General features: G+C 40.6%; 1 protein-coding gene across 5 annotated transcripts in view; it reads left to right on the plus strand.

Moving 5' to 3' along the window:
- The first annotated feature begins 10979 nt into the window (after nucleotides 1–10979).
- Nucleotides 10980–18794, plus strand: part of TRIM44 (tripartite motif containing 44) — a 113977-nt gene continuing 106162 nt past the window's right edge. For 2 of the 5 annotated variants that reach the window (XM_068554064.1, XM_068554065.1), the window contains exon 1: nucleotides 10983–11942. In XM_068554064.1, the coding sequence (XP_068410165.1) occupies nucleotides 11271–11942 (672 nt within the window). In that variant the 5' untranslated portion in view covers nucleotides 10983–11270. Of the gene's footprint in view, nucleotides 11943–18794 lie in introns of all 5 variants that reach the window. The other 3 variants (XM_068554060.1, XM_068554062.1, XM_068554061.1) reach the window with 3 other exon arrangements.

Here is an 18794-nt window from a genome sequence, read left to right on the forward strand (position 1 = left end):
TGTACAAAGAACACTGAAACAACTAAGTCAACACTGCACAGAAACAGGGAGGATTTGTGGTTCTTCGCTGGCAAAAAAATTAATTAATTTTTTAAAATTCCATTTCACCATATACTTATTCGTGAAATTTCTTAAACTAATTAATACTTTAATTTACCTTAATTAAATTTCTTAATTTAACTAATGCTTAATTTCTATGAGCCTTGATTTTCTCCTCTATGAAAGGGGCCTAACAACATCTCTTGGAAGGTTGTGGTGAGGGTTGAAGACATTGGCGCTTGGCACATAGAAGGCGTGGCTTTCATGCCTCCTGTCCCCTTCTCACAGCCCTCCTGCCAAAACTGATGTCTCTCTTCTCCCTGAGCCCGCCCCTCACAGAGGAGCCAGACCTGTCTAACCCCAAGACTTCCGTCCTAAATGGGCTTCCAAACATCTACTGTCTCAGCTTTTATTCCAATTAACAACCCATATTCCACTGCTACTTTCCTTCTTCATAGGTCTCTGCTCCACATAGCTGCCTTGACTCACATCTCCTAAATCTCATTGGTAAATCCCATGCTTGTTACCAAATAGGATTTCATAAAACCCTGGGTGCCGCAGAACATGCACCCCATAAGCTCCATAAGTGTAGAGCATGACTTTCTCATTCATTGCTGAGTCCATGGTAGCAACTACAGGAAGACGTAGAGGAAAAGCTTAGTAGAAGGTTTCACCGGCTAAAGTTAAGGTGTCAACAGGGCTGCATTCCTTTCTGAAGGCTCCAGGGGAGGACTTGCTTCCTTGCCTTTTCCAGCTTCCAGAGGCCGCCCACATCCCTTGGCTCAGAGCCCATTCCTCCATCTTCAAAGCCAGAAACAGCAGATTGAGTCCTTCTTACATCACATCACTTTGACTAACTCCTCTGCCTGCCTCTTCTATTTTTAAGAACGCTTGTGATTACATTGGACCCACCTGGATCATCCAGGTTAATCTTTCTATTGTAAGGACACCTGATTAGCAATCTTAGTTCCATCTGTGACCTTAATTCCCCTTTGCCATGAAACAACGTATTCACAGGTTCTGAGGTTTGGGACATGGTCATCTTCATGGAGTCATTACTCTGCCTATCTTACTAGGTTAGGTTTTTCATTTTAAAAAAATTTGTAAGTGCCTATGGGCCAGGCATTATGCTGACTAAGCAATTTGCATGCATTTTTCTGTTTTTATCCTCACAATAACCCTAGGAGGCAGGAACCATTATAATTCTAATTTTAAACAAACATGCCAAAGCTAAAGAACACAGAAGTTTGAAAGACCTGCCCAAAGTCACAGATCTAATCAGTAGCAGAGCTGAATTTGAAGTCAGGGCCAGGCCCAGTCCCAAGACCTTACTCTTAATGGCTAGACAATATAACTACAGGTGGTAGAAAATATATCTCTAGGAGTGAATGAGCTTGGATGAAGAACAGAGATTTAAGACTAAAGTTCCAGAGAGTGCCCTCAAGTCAAAGTGGTAGCTTGGTGGATGGTTTCATAATGATTATCCATACTTCCTCAGGTAGGAGTTTTTCCTTGCAAATGAAAAAGTCCCATCAGGACAGCTTATTCCAAAAAGGGTGGGTCAAATAAACTGGAAAATGCACAATTATGGCTTCAGGCATGGCTGGATCCAGGACTCGAATGATTTTTACCAAGATCAGTTTTCCTTTCTTCTCTTGAGTCTGCCTCTCTGAGTTGACTCTTCAAGTCAGTGAGATGGTAACAAAACAGCCATGGCAACTCTAGCTGCTGTAGCCTGTCAGCATTTAAGTCCAGCGAGAAAAGAGTGAATTCCTCTTTCCAAAAGTCCCAGGGAAAACTGCATTACCCCTCATTGTCTGTGCCAGAGTCGCTGGCCCATCTTTGAAGTAACCACTGTGGTCAGGTGAATGCATGTGCTGATTGCTTAGTTATGGGTTATGTGTTCCCTTCTGGAGTCAGGGGTGGAGTAGGCATCACTAGAACCGTATAGACTCAGAGGAGTGGGGGAGGGACGCTTTTGACTCTAGGTAACAGACTCGCTTATTTATAGGGGCTTGTTACTTCACATAACAAGAAATCCAGGGTGGGCAGTTCTGGGTGGGAGAAATCTGAAGTTTAATAATGTCAGGGGTCTGGTTCCTTTGGGTTTACCCTCAGGATCACAAGGTAGCTTCCACAGCTGGTTCCACACAAGATCCTAAAGTAGGAAGGCAGGGACAGAGCTTTCTTCTTATGAGTCTCTTTCTTTTGTTCAAGGAAGAAAATCTTTTCTAGAAGCCCCCTCATGAGACTTGCCTAGATGTGTCATCAGCCAGCACTAGGTCATATGTTTAGCTCTAAGAAAGCTCATGTCCCCGGACTGAGGACACTAACATCTAAACAACTAGAAAAATCAGGGCTCTCTACTAGCAAGGAAAAATGGGGGCTGGCAACTGGGTTGTAACCAGCTGTGTCTGCACCAGGTTCCTGGAGGGAAATTGGGGCATTTGGTTACCAGGAGGAGGCTGAGAAGACATCAGGTAGCAAAAACGCTGGATTTCTATTAGGGCTAAACTGAGAGCAGGGAAGGTTTTAAATCCTGGAGCACACTAGGAGCTCACTGGGGAATTCAGAGAGGCCATAAACCAAACTGAGAAGCAGGATTACCTCTGAGCTTCAGGTTACAATATGGACTGTCAGAGCCAGCATGCAATGTAGGGATTGCAGTGGTTGCTTTGAAAATAGTCACAACAACCCCTCTCATCCTGCATGCTCTTTTTTTTTTTTAACATCTTTATTGGAGTATAATTGCTTTACAATGCTGTGTTAGTTTCTGCTTTATAACAAAGTGAATCAGTTATACATATACGTATGTTCCCATATCTCTTCCCTCTTGCATCTCCCTCCCTCCCACCCTCCCTATCCCACCCCTCTAGGTGGTCACAAAGCACCGAGCTGATCTCCCTGTGCTATGCGGCTGCTTCCCACTAGCTAGCTATTTTACGTTTGGTAGTGTATATATGTCCATGCCACTCTCTCACTTTGTCTCAGCTTACCCTTCCCCCTCCCCATATCCTCAAATCCATTCTCCAGTAGGTCTGTGTCTTTATTCCCGTCTTGCCCCTAGGTTCTTCATGACCTTTTTTTTTTTTTTCTTAGATTCCATATGTATGTGTTAGCATACGGTATTTGTTTTTCTCTTTCTGACTTACTTCACTCTGTATGACAGACTCTAGGACCATCCACCTCACTACAAACAACTCAACTTCGTTTCTTTTTATGGCTGAGTAATATTCCATTGTATATATGTGCCACATCTTCTTTACCCATTCATCTGTCGATGGACACTTAGGTTGTTTCCATGTTCTGGCTGTTGTTAATAGTGCTGCAATGAACATTGTGGTCCATGTCTCTTTTTGAATTATGGTTTTCTCAGGGTATATGGAAAAGGCACCACTTTTAGGGAGCACACTTAGAGGGAATAAGTCACCTGTTACCTGCCCCTCACCCTCTGCTCTTAGTCACTTTATTATGGTACCTCCCGTAATATCAATTTCTCTTCTCGTAGGTAGGATTATAATTGAGTCAGGATATTGAGAAAACTGTCTCACCCTAAAGAAAAAAATAATGTTGGATCTCTACCTCAAACTGTATACAAAGGTGACCTCCAGATGGAGTTTAACGTGAAAAGCAAAACCGTAAAGATAAAAGAAGAAGGTGTTGGAGTTAAGGTGTTATGATCTTGGGGTGGAGCAGTGTTTTTTTTGTTTTTTTTTAAACATCTTTATTATTGAAGTATAATTGCTTTACAATGGTGTGTTAGTTTCTGCTCTATAACAAAGTGAATCAGTTATACATACACATATGTTCCCATATCTCTTCCCTCTTGCGTCTCCCTCCCTCCCACCCTCCCCATCCCACCCCTCTAGGTGGTCACAAAGCACCGAGCCGATCTCCCTGTGCTATGCGGCTGCTTCCCACTAGCTAGCTGTTTTACATTTGGTAGCGTATATATGTCCATGACACTCTCTCATCCTGTCACATCTCACCCCTCCCCCTCCCCATATCCTCAAGTCCATTCTCTAGTAGGTCTGTGTCTTTATTTCCGTCTTGCCCCTAGGTTCTTCATGGCCTTTTTTTTTTTTTTTTCCTTAGATTCCATATATATGTGTTAGCATACTGTATTTGTTTTTCTCTTTCTGACTTACTTCACTCTGTATGACAGTCTCTAGATCCATCCACGTCTCAACAAATGACCCAATTTCATTCCTTTTTATGGCTGAGTAATATTCCATCGTATATATATACCACATCTTCTTTAGCCATTCGTCTGTCGATGGACACTTAGGTTGCTTCCATGTCCTGGCTATTGTAAATAGAGCTGCAATGAACATTTTGGTACATGACTCTTTTTGACCTATGGGTTTCTCAGGGTATATGCCCAGTAGTGGGATTGCTGGGTCGTATGGTAGTTCGATTTGTAGTTTTTTCAGGAACCTCCATGGGGCAGTGTTTCTTAAGAAGGATGGATCTGACTACATCAAAACATAAGACCTCTGTTCAAAATGACACAACTATATACAATGTTCTTGGACAGGTGACAGACTGGGAGAAGATATTGGTTTTAAAACTGACTAGGGTTAATAACTGGAATGTACAAGAAGATACAGCAAAACAATAGGAAAATGGCAGAGACTGCAATCAAAAATAGGCAAAAGCTAAAAATGGGCTCTTCACTATTGAAATAAATTTCTAGGCTCAAGATGGAGCTGCTCCTGTCTGGGGTGCCATATCAGCAAACCTAAATTTTGTGTTCCTATAAATGTTCCACTTGACCAGAAACAGACTATATCCAGTCAGCCAATCCCAAATGCCAAGCCAACTCTATAACTCTATAGTTATTTCCTTTCTCCTTGATCTTTCTCAATAAGGTCAGATATGCAACACCAGCCAATCATGCCATTTCCGCATTGCCACTTCTAATGCTCTATAAAACTCACTCTTGCCCAAAATCCCGCAGGAAGAGTGGTCTACTGCTTATGGATTGTTTTCCCTTGACTAAAGGACATCACACTTGTTACTAAATTGTTTTAGTTTTGTCTTTTGACATCACATAACAAGCTTATAAAGAGCTATTTATCTTTATTAGTAACCCAAGAAATGCAAATATAATACCACAATGAGTTATCACCCATTAGATCGACAAAAATTAGAAGTTCAGATAATACCAAATGTCAAGGAGTAGTATCCAAGATTTTAACAATCACAACACTCAGTAAAAAAAGAAAGAAACAGAAAACATTTTTGAGCATCATACATGTAAAGTTTAACACATAAACGAAACAATAGAATACTTTAAAAAAAACTATATTCAAGGATATCTATCAAACATATTAGAGAGAGATTCTGTGGAAAGAAGTTGGAGGAATGGGAGTGGGATTTGGAGATAAAGGAAAAATAAAATTAAATCAAAATGAAATAAAGTAACAAAGCTGCCTTACATGGCCTAAAGAGAGGTTATGATCTGAGTAGTACGATTAGCTAGCCTATGTACACCGGAGTTCCAAAATAAGTAAGTAAATGGAGAGAGCAAGCCTCAGGGAGATTTTCCCTCATAATCCCTGATTTACAAGGGCACTGCACTAACTGCTGATACACAAAGTTTTTAATTAGTTCCTGTCCACAGGTGACTGCTTTTCCAACTGGATAATGGAAGGCAAATTTAGGGATTTTTCTCACTCCCAAAGAGTACTGATCTTATAGATGATTAAGTGTCTGCCCTCGTTCCCTGCAGCCCACTCAGATTAAAGCCAAGACCACCCCTAAGAAAGCATTTCCAAAGAGAGAAGTTTGAAAAACATAATTCTGCCAAAAAGAATTAGTATCACTCAGGGATCTGGGAGCTTGCTTGAAGACCAGGAAGGAAGTCAGAGATTAACTCACAACTGACTGGATGTTCTTTTAAATAACTCTCTTGGCGTTAGTTTCCACACTATTAAAATGGAGACATCCACTAGCAAGGACTTTGTAGAAAGTATCTGAAGAAAACTGAAAGAAGTATCAATGGGATTTTTTGAATTCTTGGGGTGAAGGAAATGGTGGTTATGAAAATGAGATATTTCTATTATTTGTTGTGGTTACAGGAATTATTTAACACTGTTTAGCAGTAACATACTAAAGGAATTTAATTAAAATATCTCGATCAGAGCTTACGTGGGATTATCTTTACATATACTTATTTTTTAAGGGGTGGCGGTGTTTAAAGAATTATAATATTAACAAGCGGTGGACCATCCACTTATAATAACTGGGTGAAATGAACATGTTCAGAAGGGTGTTGGGCCAAGGAAGCATTTTGGTGTCCATCTCCAATAGGCTTCTGAGGAACAGAAAGAGGCCCAGCAGTAAAGACTTCATTCTTTCTATTTGGCAGGGTTGGGATTGGCTAGGGGATATCATTTTCACTGCACTGACTTTAATGGGATAAGATGTTGACTAATATGATAACAGCATGAGATGAGATTTAGGTGATCTCAGGAGCTTGGGGCAGGGGAATGAAATCAGTCACTACAGTGACAGTCTAATTACGTAAGAATGGGATCTGCTGAGGGGTGAAAATACCTTCCCTAAAGCAGTGTACTTAGAAATTCCACCCTGTTCTCTTTTCAACTTCTAGAGGTTTTTCTGAAATTAAATGTACTATGTTACGAATCCCACTAAGCACAGTTTGTCTCTTTGGAACAGGTGAAAGAGATAGAAATTGATTTCAGAGCTGAAAGGTAAAGATAGGTAAGGTTGGTACGGTAATATGGTAAGATGGAGTCAGGTAGGTCTGAGTTTGAATCCAAATTTAGCTACCTTATGGCTGGGTAACATTTAACAAGTTTCTTCACCTCTCTGAACTTCAGCTTCCTCATGTGTATAGAGTTCAAACGTCTAATAAGTTAACAGCTATTGCCCACATAATCAGGAGATACTTATTTACTTTAGGAATACACCATTTATTTCTCAAAGTCCCACAGGTACTCACAAAACAGTCTCAAATGCAAACAGCCTTGTTCTCCACAAGCACTGCCTGCTGAGTATCTTAGAGACGTCTTACAGTTGTTGATAACCACAACAAGAAGACAATGCCAATGCCAAGTGTGGTAGCCCCCAAGACGATTCAAAGTTTTGGAGTAATGCATTATGCATTAATAGGCAATTAATATATATTTTATTATAAAGAGTGAGGTGCTTCCATAACAAAAACCTAACCTAAAATGTTGGACTGGTTTGGAATTGGACAGTGGGAGAAGCTGGAAGGACTTGGAGGAGAGTGTTAGTGAAAGCCTGAAGAATCTTGAAGAAACTCCTATTAGAACCCTGATGGCTTTTGAGAAAGCTGTAGATAAAGGCTTAACGGGAAAGGAGGAAAAAGTTATTGGAAACTGGAGAAAAAGGGTCCTTGTGATGTAGTGGCAGGAATTTAGCAACACTGTCACCTGCAGTAATGTGGAAAGTAGAAAATTCGCCTAATTAATTGGGTATTCTAGCTAAGTACATTTCCAGGTAGAGTGTTGAAGGTGCTGACTGACGTCTTCTTCCTGATGATAGCAAAATGTGAGAAGAAAGAGATAATATACAGAAGTAATTTTTAAAAAGGATCCAGAGCTTGCTAGACTTGAAAATTCCCATCTTCTTTAGATGGCAAATAATGCTAAAATGAAGAAATGGTTTCCAGTTAAAAATAAACTCCAGGGTGCTGCAAGGAAAACATCATCAGATGATGAAGGTGAGAGTGTGGCTGTAAAACCCTTTGTTCAGATCTCAGAAAGAGCTACAGCAGTGATTCAGAGACTCATTCAGACAAACAATAGGGCTTTAAAGAAGCTTTTGAGTGTTGTGCCTCAGCAGTTTCAGCAGAATCACTCTCCAGAGTAGAGAAGAGCTTATCTTGAAGAGATTTGTGGGTATGACTTTTGTCCAATGGAGTGGTGCCCCAGTTAGATTCACAGGAGACTCACAAAATTTTTAAATGAATGATATTGGCAAAAACACTGCCAGCATGGACTAAATGGGACAGAGACAGTACAAAATGAAAAGGAGACTTTGGACCCCTAAATTCTACTAACAGGAAGCAGACTGACAAATTACACAGCTGCAAACATGGGTATCTCTTCATAGAAAAGGAAGGATGACTCAGAGGGTGGAATCAAGAGCCCAATGGGGTAAAGTCAAAAGCCATGGAGAGTCATTCCCAGAAAGATGTAGGATTGAGCCCTAATCAGGGACCTTCTAACATGTGTCCAGCTGGATTTTAGGATTGCTGTGGGCTGGTCACTCTTCTATGCCTCCTGTCTTTTCTTCTTTTTGAACAGGAGTGTCAGTACCAGTTATCCTAAGCTTGTCCCACCGTTGTATGTTGGGAGGCATTCAGATGAAAAGAATGAGTGTTGAACTATACTTGAGGAGCTGCATATAAGACACTACACCTAGGAGCTTCACCCACACCTGGACCTGATTTAGATGATAAGATTCTGGGCTTTGAGCTGATGATGTAATGGGTTGAGAGTTTTGGGCATCTTGGGAGGAAGTGAATGGATGTTGCATTTGAGAGAGATATGAATCATTGGGGGCCAAAGGGCAGAATATGGTATCCAGCCTCAAAGATGGCCCTAAAGATCCCCACCTCTTGGTATTCATGTCCTACACAAACAGTCCCCTCCCATACAAAATAGGGCTCATCTCTGTAACTAATAGGCTATATTGGAAATGATGATGTGTGACTTCTGAGCTTAGGTCATATAAGACATTGTATCTTCCACCTTGCCCTCTTTTGGATCACTTGCTATGGGAAAATCCAACTGCCATGTCATGAGGATATTCAAGCAGCCCAGTAGATAGTGGTGAGACCTCTTTGGAACAGCCATGTGAAGGAGCCATCTTAGAAGCAAATCTTACATTTCTAGTCAAGTCTTCAAATGACTACAGCCCCAGCCAACAGCTTCACTGAAATCTCTTGAGTGACCCTGAGCTGGACCACCCAGCTAAGACACTCCCATATTCTTGGCTCAGGAATGTGTGAGATAATAAAAGTTCATTGTTTTAAGCTGCTACATTTTGAGGTATTTTTTTCTATGCAATAATGGATTAATATAACAAGGTTTCTATCTCTAGATACTCCCAAAGTTTCCAATTCCTGTGGAATCAGACCATTCTGATTTTTGTGCGGAGGGGCACAGAAGGTCCATCTCATGAGTCTGCCATACTCCATCCCCAGAATTTTATGAAGTCCCTTTTTTAATAGTTCCATCAACTTCTGTCTCTAAGACCTCCTCACCACAGAGGACTCAAAGAAGGTTTGTAAAGTGTTAGATACTGAACTGCATAGTATGATATTTTAACTTTCTGTTAGGTAAAATTAAGAACAAACAATAACAACAATAATGACAACAAAAAGACAATTTCTGGAGAAATGAATTGGAGAAAAATAGAAATGTGGACGGAACTGGAACAAAACAAACCTTTGGACCTTTCCCCCCACATTCTATAGAGTTGTCCTGAGGTTAATAAAACAAAATATTTTTTTCAAAATAAAATCTCTGACAAAAGCTGCACAGAAATTAAGCACACATTGTATGTGGCTATATTAAAAATTATTTTAAATGATTTTTACCCCACTCCATCCCCTGGCATTTTTGTGAAGATCATCTGGAAATCCTAGATCAAAAGTATCTAAGGGACTCAGTGAAAAACACACCATTCCATCCCCCTTCCTTCTTCTCAACCACATCTCCACCTCTCCCCGGACTAGATCAAAATGTCCATTTCCTCTCCCAAGTACAAATCGAAAGTTCTTCAATGAGCGGTGAGACATATATACGCGGTAGAGGTGAGGAGTTGCTTACACCAGCAGCCAGCCAAAGTGTGTTAAAAATGTTTAAAACCTCCTTCAAAGGGTCATTATGTGCGCTAAATATAATTCATGCCAATAATAATAGTTAAAATGTAGTGAATATCTACAAGGCAGGCATCTTTACATTTCATTCACAAAATGGCCCCATGAGGTACGTATTACCATTATTTCCACTTTACATATATATGTACTTTATATATATAAAGTGGAAAACAGAACGATCAATTAGCTTCTTCATGGTTGCAAAGCCAATAAGTTGTAGTACCAGGATTTGAGGGTCCTTGGGCAGTGGCTCTTCCAAACTTGGGAGCCGCAAAAAGATCTAGCCCGATTCTTGGCACTTCAGTATTGGTTAATAAATAACAGTCCCTTTCCTTTCTCTTGGAATCCAGTCTGAATCTAGATGGCCTCATTACATAAAAGATAAGGACTACACACTGGAACTCTCACTCCACAAATACTGTCTCTCCCTACCTACCTCCCCTGACATCTCAGCCAAACCCAAAGCAACCTCTCAAAAAAAGGCGCAGAGGTTACCATCCTAGAGGTTCTGAGCCCCTAGGAGAGCAGGAATGCAAATAGACTTTGAAAATAGGCAAAGCATGAAATCGCTTTAGATCGAAAACATCTGTTTGCTCAACTTGACTCTGATTCCCTGAGCCTGGGAGAACAAACACAACCCTTCCCCCGAAAATCCCAAGGGGTCAGGTTCAGTCTGGTAAACGACACTCCGTCCTGGCATCTTGCAGAACAGGCAGCAGAGGGGACTGGGACGGGCAGCAACAAATTGGAAGGAGGGAGGCTGAAATGCACCTGCCCACCTGCCTAGTGGCCTTGAAAAGTCAGGTTGGCACCTCCAGGGAGGAAGTAGGGCCCAATTCCCGCCTCCAGAGTGAGCTGGAGTGAATCAGAGACCTCATCCATCCTCTCCCTCCTTCCAGGGATGCTGAACCCCTGCGGGAAACGCAGAAAAGGGCCATTGCCACTTTAAATGACTCAGGAAGTGAAAGCAGGCCGCCTGACGGGGACAGGGAAAGTGGAACCGGGGCGGCGCGGGGGCCGGCGGCACCGCGATCTCGCCGGGGCAGCGGGGGGCCGAGCGGGCGGCGCGGCGCAGGGGCCGACGGAGGCGCTGGGCGGCTGCGCCGGAAGTGCCCGGGACGCCGGAGGAAGCGCAGCGGCCGCCAGGCTGCCGAGCCGGTGGGGAGGCCCTGTGCTCCTCGGCTGGGCGCGGGCTGCTGGGAACAGGCGGCAGCGGCGCCGAGGCTGCGGGACACGGCGCGGCCGGTCTGCGGGACGGGCCCCGGGTGCAGAGGAGGACGCGAGGAGGCCGCGCCGAGGCCAGGCGGCGAGCTCTGAAGCCCGGAGACCCGGGCCGCGGCACAGCTCCCACATGGCCTCCGGAGGGGGCGCGGCCTTCGAGGAGCTGCCGCACGACGGCACGTGTGATGAGTGCGAGCCGGACGAGGCTCCGGGAGCCGAGGAAGTGTGCCGGGAATGCGGCTTCTGCTACTGCCGCCGCCACGCGGAGGCGCACGGGCAGAAGTTCCCCCGGCACCACCTGGCCGAGTACGTCCACGGAGCCGCCCAGGCCTGGACCCCGGGAGCCCGGGGGGATGGGGCGGGAGAGGAAGAAGTCGAGGCCCAGGTAGAGAACGAGAAGGCCCTAGAAATTGAGGCGGGGGAAGAGAGCGAGTCTGAGGAAGACTGTGAGTCCGAAGAAGAGAGTCAGACGGAGGAGGAGAGCGAGGACGAGAGTGATGAAGAGAGTGAGGAAGACAGTGAGGAAGAAATGGAGGATGAGCAAGAGAGCGAAGCAGAGGAAGACAACCAGGACGAAGGAGAATCGGAGGCAGAGGGAGAAACTGAGGCAGAAAGCGAATTTGACCCAGAAATAGAAATGGAAGCGGAGAGAGTGGCCAAGAGGAAGTGTCCGGACCATGGGCTCGATCTGAGTACCTATTGCCAGGAAGATAAGCAGCTCATCTGCGTCCTGTGCCCAGTCATTGGGGCACACCAGGGCCACCAGCTCTCCACCCTAGACGAAGCCTTCGAAGAACTAAGAGTAAGTATTGGTCGTTCAGAGCATAGGCCAGGAGGTCAGGACACCTGGGTTTCAACTCAGGTGGCCTCCCTGTGGCCACATTAACTTTCACCATGTCCCTAAAAAGCTGGTCTGTTCAACTTGTTGGGAGCAGTGATTATTGACCCTTTTTGATTGAAGTTCTTTGAGAATAAGATGAAAGTTCTGGACTCTGACCCTAGAAAAATAAATGTACACGCAAAATCTAGTTGACAATTTCTGGAAAATTATAAGCCTCTGGTCTCCGTATCCCAGGTAAAGCACTCCTTGGGATTTTGACTCCACTTAAGCCTATTCCCACAGCGTCTTCATTGTTGAGACTGGTTAAGGCTCTTGATAAGGCATTGGTAAGCCATGGTTTAGCCAGATGAATCCAAGCCGGTGGTTCCTCTATGGTGAAAAGACTCCCTAAGGTTGTGGTTTTGATGATAATTTCATGTGTGCCCCTGAGTTCCTTTTAGGTTCTTCATGTTTGGTAGTTGTTTGGAAAGGAGGATGAGAAGGTGGAGGCAAAATTGGGATGGGAGTGGATGTTCCCTGGTCCTCTATCTTTTGCAGGAGGGCAGGGCCTTTATCTTGAACCTTGCTGGTCTCCTAGAACAGTGTATGGAAATCTTACAAATATTAATAAATATTTGTTGAATGAATGAATTTGCAAATGATTTGCTTTTTATTTGTATTGTGGATATTTACAATCAGTGAGAGAGACAGCTGGAGTTAACCAGGCAGGAAAGTTTGAGCGATCAGTTCATTAGTTATTGTTGTCATTATGACATCTTTTGTTTCCTGAAGCAACCTTGCAGTTGCTGGCACTGGGATAACAAATATTTTGATAATGAAGATCCCCTATATTAAGATTTTCCCTTTTTTATTGTAAAATGCACACTCAAAGTGTATAAAAGCATACGCACAGTCTAACAAATAACTATAAAGCAATTACTGATGTAATCTCCACCCAGATTAAGAAATAGAATATTAGGAGCAATATTGAAGCCGCATGCCCTTTTTATAATTTTCTAGTTATAACCATCTCCCTTCTCCATAGGTAACCATTTTCCTGACTTTTGTGGTGATAATATCCTTGCTTATCTTTATACTTTTACCACATATTTATGTATTTGTAAACTTATTTGAACTTGACACGATTGATATTGTATTGTTATCATGCATTCTTTTGGGTTTTGCTTTATTTTTTCAACATTGTGTTTGTGAGATTCTTCCAGTGAGTGGCTATGGTTTGTCCATATTCATTGTTGTATAGAATTCCATTTTATAAATATGCCACAAGTTACCTATTCTGTCAAGGGTGAACAGTTGATTTCCAGATTCTGGAACTTCTAGTTATTATGAACAATGTTGCTATAAACATTCTTGTTCATGTCTCCTGCTGCACATCTACATACATTTAAATGGAGTATAAACCCAGGAGTGTGATTGTTGGGTCACACACTGTGCATATCTTCAATAGTATTAGATGTTGCCAACTATTTTCCAAAGTGGTTGTACCCATTTGCATTGCTGTGAAAAGTGTAAGAGAGTTCCTTTTGCTCAGTATTTTCACCAACACTTGTTATTACAGAATTTTTAGTTTTTGTCAGTCATATGGATATGTAATGGTATCTTCTTGTGGTTTAAATTTGCATTCCCCTGGTTGCTGATGACTTTGAGTATCTTTTGTATTTCTTCTTTGTGAAGTACTCATTCAGGTCTTTTGCTCATGTTTCATTTGGGTTGTCTTTTTCTCATTGATTTACAGGAGATTTTATATTTATATTTTTGACTGTGGTTGATATGGGTTACAAATATCTTCTACTCTGTTTTTCCTTTTTCTTTTTTTAAAAATTGTACCTTGAACGGAGAAGTTCTTCATCTTAATGTAGAATTTATCAATAACTTTCTTTATTATTAGTGCTTTTTGTGTCTCGTTCCACTTAGTATTGATTTTTGGGTGGTGGAGTTAGGGGCTCAGTTTCATTTTTTACCCTGTACAGATAGCCAGTTGCTCTAGCAGCATTTATTGAAAAGCCTATCCTTTCTGTACTGATCTGCTGTGTCGCCAGTCATATATCAAGTGTCCATATGTGTATGATGTGTTTCTTGGCTCTTGTATTTTATACCGTTGATCTGTTAGTATATTCCAGTATGAGCTACATGTTTTCTCAGTTATTGTAGGTTTGTAACATGTCTTAATATCTGGTAGAGCAAGTCTGTCCACTCTGTTCTTCTAGAAGAGTGTCTCAGCCAGCCTTGGCCTTTTACATTTCCTAGAATCATACCATGAAGTTCTGTATTAAGAAAAAAACCAAACCTGCAGGACTTTTTTTTTTGTATTGTATTGAAATTATAAACCAATATATGGAGAATTAATACCATTACAAAATGAAGTCTTCTGATCCATTTATTTAGGTCTTTTGTATTACCTCACAATAAAGTTTTGTAATTTTTTTTTTCTGAAAGATCTTGTACATCATTGTGAAATTTATTCCTGGATACTTACAGTTTTATAGTATTGTAAAAAATGTTTTTAATTTTTGTTTTCTAATTGTATATAGGAATATGATTAACTTTCATATATTGATTTTCATATTAAACTGTCTTACATATTCTAATAATCTGTAAATTTATTCTACACACATGATCATATTATTTGCAAGAGGGAAAGCTTTTGTATCTTTTCAGTCCTTATGCCTGTTTGTTTGTTTGTTTGTTTTTTCTTGCCTTAATGCTTTGGATAGGACCTCCAGTATAATGTTGAATAGAAGGGATAGTGAATATTTGTGCCTTGTTCTTAACTGAGGGATAATTCATAACATTTCACAAGTGTGCTCGTGGCTTTTTTTTCCCACAGATATATTTCATTAGATTAAGAAAGTTCCCTTCTAGTCCCAGTTTGTTAAGAGTTTTTCTTAATATTGAATGGATATTGAATTTTATCAAATGCTTTTTCTGCATCTGTTGCATGTTCATGTGATTTTACTCTTTTATTAACGTGATGAATTACATTAATTGATATACTTATTAAACTAAATTTAAAAATCAGTATTATGTTCACATGTTTCAAAAGCCTCTTTTTCACCTTTGATAACCACTTTTATTAGTTTTTTGCTTACCGTTCAAGTGTTTGTTTTTGCAAATACAGGTGTGTACATATATATATGGTCTTATTTCCATCCCTTCATTATTAGTATATTTTACAATTAAAACAACCTGGCATTTCTGGGAGAAACTCAACTTGGTTGTGATGAAGTATCCTTACGTTTTTGAATTTAGTTTATTAATAATTTATGTAGGATTTTTTCATTCATATTTATGGGAGAAATTAACTTGTAAATTTCCTTTCTTGTAACGTCCTCATGAGATTTTGCTATCAAGGTTATGTTGGCTTCATAGTATGAGTCAGGAAGTATTGCTTCTCACGTATTTTCTCTCTCTTTTAATGCTCTGGAAGTGTATTATATAAGATTGGAATATTTCTTCCTAGAGTGGTTGGTAGAACTGACCATGGAAGCCATCTGGATCTGAAAAGAGAGAGAGAGAGAATTAATTTTGTTGTTTTGTATCCAACATTGGATACGTTTGTTTTGTATCCAATTCATTGACTGTGGATTCAATTTATTTGTTGGTTATAGGTCTGTCCAGGTTATGTATTTTTCCTTAAGTCAATTTTGATAAGTTACATTTTCCTAGAAGTTTGTACATTTTGTCTAAATTTTCAAATGTACTAGTATAGATTTGTGAATCATATCCTCTTGTTATCTTTTTTCATGGTGTATCTATCCTCTTTATTCCTTTAAGAACAGTAAGCATGTTGATTTATAATGTCACTGATAATTCCAGTATTTGAAGACTTTCTAGATCTTTCTCTGCTAGCTATTGTTTTTGTGGTGTTCTTTAGGTTTCTTTCTTTCCTTTTGTGCTTGTTATGTTTGAGTAGCTTTTCATTGCCTTTAAAAAATTATTTGTGGGGATTTCCCAAGCCTTGGCCTGAAGCTGTAGTCTTCGAAAGAGGATTTGAGTTTGCTTCTGATAAGGCCTAAGTGTACAGCTTGTTTAGGACCCCCTTAAACTAAATTAATTGCATGAGAGATTTCTTGGAACAGATTTTCAGGAGGTGCCTGCCCCAATTTACAGCCTCTTAAAGAATTTCTTTCATCCTGTCCTGCACCCCATCCCCCCCCCCCCGCCACCCGCCCCGTTTTGTTCGGCTCCAAGGCATAGCTCCCCACACTCCTCTTTGGAGGGTGAGATAGCGGCAACTTTAGTTTGTCTTTACTCTAGGATTTTACTCTTTGGCAGGGGTAGGAGTCAAAAAGGAGTCAAAAGTCTGTATGGAAAGGGTCTCCTTTAAATGTCCCACTCTGAGCGTGCTGTAGGCTTTGCTTTCTTTTATCTTCTTTCCCCCTGCCTACCTCACTTGCTGCCTATAATCAAATGCACATCCCAGTTTCTTGTGATCGGTAAACGTACTCAGATCAATAGAGCTGTTTCCTGTACTCTGCTTATGTTAACATTGGAACAGTATTACTAAACTATAGACCTTATTAGACGTTCACCCGTTTTTCCTCTAATGATTTCTGTACCAGGGTCCTCTGGCCATATTACATTTTCTTGTTTTCGATGATCATGACAGTTTTGAGGAGTGCCAGTCAGGTATTTGGTAGACTCTCTCTCAGTTTGGATTAGTCTGATGTTTTTCTCATGGTGAAACTGGAATTGTGGGTTTTGGGGCAATATAAATTCTCTTTTATGTTTTGCTTTTTTCACTTAGCAGTATGTCTTGGAAATCACTCCATAGATCTGCCTATTTATGTATTCATTTTAGCTGCAAATACTCTAGTGAGTGTCAGTCATTAAATTCTTAACTTATGATATTGTGTTTTTCAACTTTAGAATGCCTGTTTGGTTATTTTTTTTTAAAGATCCGTTTCTCTTTATCTTTTGGGATCTGATTCTTGATTATATGCCACATTTTCATGATTATTCTCATCTCATAATTTTTCATTCAATACCAGACGTTGTATTGAAAAGAACTATAGACACTAGAGTCATATTTTTCCCCCTCAGAAAGGGCATACCATTTGCTCTGTTAGGCAGCTAAGATGAAGGGCTGATCGTTTTTATTCAATAAAAATTTGAACTTGGTTAGAGCTTGGTTGTAGCTTTAATTAGTTTCATTTCACCTCTGGTTTCATATATTTTGAGGGCAGTGTACATTTACTTATTGACAAGAAAGTAGGTCTCTTGGAATATTAAAAGTGGCTTGGCATGATGATGGTGAGAGAAGAGGATCTTTGTTATACTGCATTCATTCATTCATTCACCAAGTATTTATTGAGCATTGGCCAAGGGCAGGTGCTTTCTGAGCATTGAGAATATAGCAAAATGGAAGAAGTCCCTGCTTCTACTGGAGTATACATTGTGTTGGAAGGAAATAGAGAACAACAAATGCTCAAATAAACATGTAATAACTGTTAATAAAGAAAAAATAAAACACAGTGTGGGATTAGAGAGGAACAGGAAGTATCCTAGCTCTGCCGCTTGCTTTTTGACCTTGGACAAGTTATTTAACAGTTTGGCCTTGTTTCTGTATCTCTAAAATGGGTATAAAGTTAAGAAATCAAGTAGTGTTTCTGTGAGAATAAAATAACTTAGTTTGTGATAGCACTTTAACAATGCTTAACACATTGTAAGTGCTTTTTAAATGTTAGCTGTTGTTTTTATTATTAATAGGAGGAGTCTAGTTAAATGCACAAGTTTAGAGTTGAGAGGGATTTGAACAACATACGTTTTGATATCTCAGTGCCAAACTGGGCTGTGAGTGGCTAATATTGGCGGTAGAAGGCCAAATTGTTGGCGAGGGCTAGAGTAAAGCAAACTTCAGAGTTGGCCAGAATGGACAGAAAACTAGGGTAACTGTACAGCAAGAGGGGATCCGAGCAGAGGCAACGTGAAGGCTAATGCCTCAAGGACTAAGGTGAACACCTTGAAGGGATAAGTTTAACCCTAATCACTGAAGTGACTTTTAAAGTCCTACCTTTCCTCTTGTGCTGTATTTCCGGTTTGGCTCCAGAGCATTCGGTCTCCAAAGGATCCTGTGGGTCCAGATTTGAATTGAGCCTGTGCTCCAGCTTTATCATAGGAATATAGTTAGTTACACAGCCCATATTATGACCTCACATCTGGTTCATAAACTCTCTTCTCAGATATGTAGGTTTCTCTTATTGTGACCATAATTTCTGGTTCTGAAAATGGGTCAGTGGGTCTGACAAAGGAGCCTGATCTGGTTCATGAATATTTTCATATGAAAATTCTTAAGTTGTCAAGGGAATTTGCATTCATAGCTATATTTAATGAATCATTTTGTTGAACAATATAAGTGCAATTACATGTATTCAGAACTCTAGACCAGTAATTTAAAAAATTATTTTGAACATAACCTACAGTAGGGGAAATATAGTTTACATTGTGGTCTAGTTTACACACACACACACACACACACACACACACACACACACACACACACACTTTAACTCAAACGGAGCACTGTTAACCTTATTGCATATGATGTGTTCTGTTTGTATTCTATTCTGTTCAAAAAAATTTCTGGATTCTCCCGATAAATTGATTTCATTGCACCCTAATGGGTCATGTCCTGTAGTTTGAAAAACACTTGTCTCATTCACTCTAAGACCACCTGAAGAAAAGGTGGAGTCTTATAAAATGGCAAAGGGAGAAGTGATTGGCAGAGTTCTGCAAGTACTTATAAGCATCTATGGAGTTCTTAACATGGCTTTGTTATGTACAGATCCAAAAGTTTTGAAGCCACTCCCTTTG

Source organism: Eschrichtius robustus, chromosome 11, assembly GCF_028021215.1.
Source record: "Eschrichtius robustus isolate mEscRob2 chromosome 11, mEscRob2.pri, whole genome shotgun sequence".
NCBI lineage: Eukaryota > Metazoa > Chordata > Mammalia > Artiodactyla > Eschrichtiidae > Eschrichtius > Eschrichtius robustus.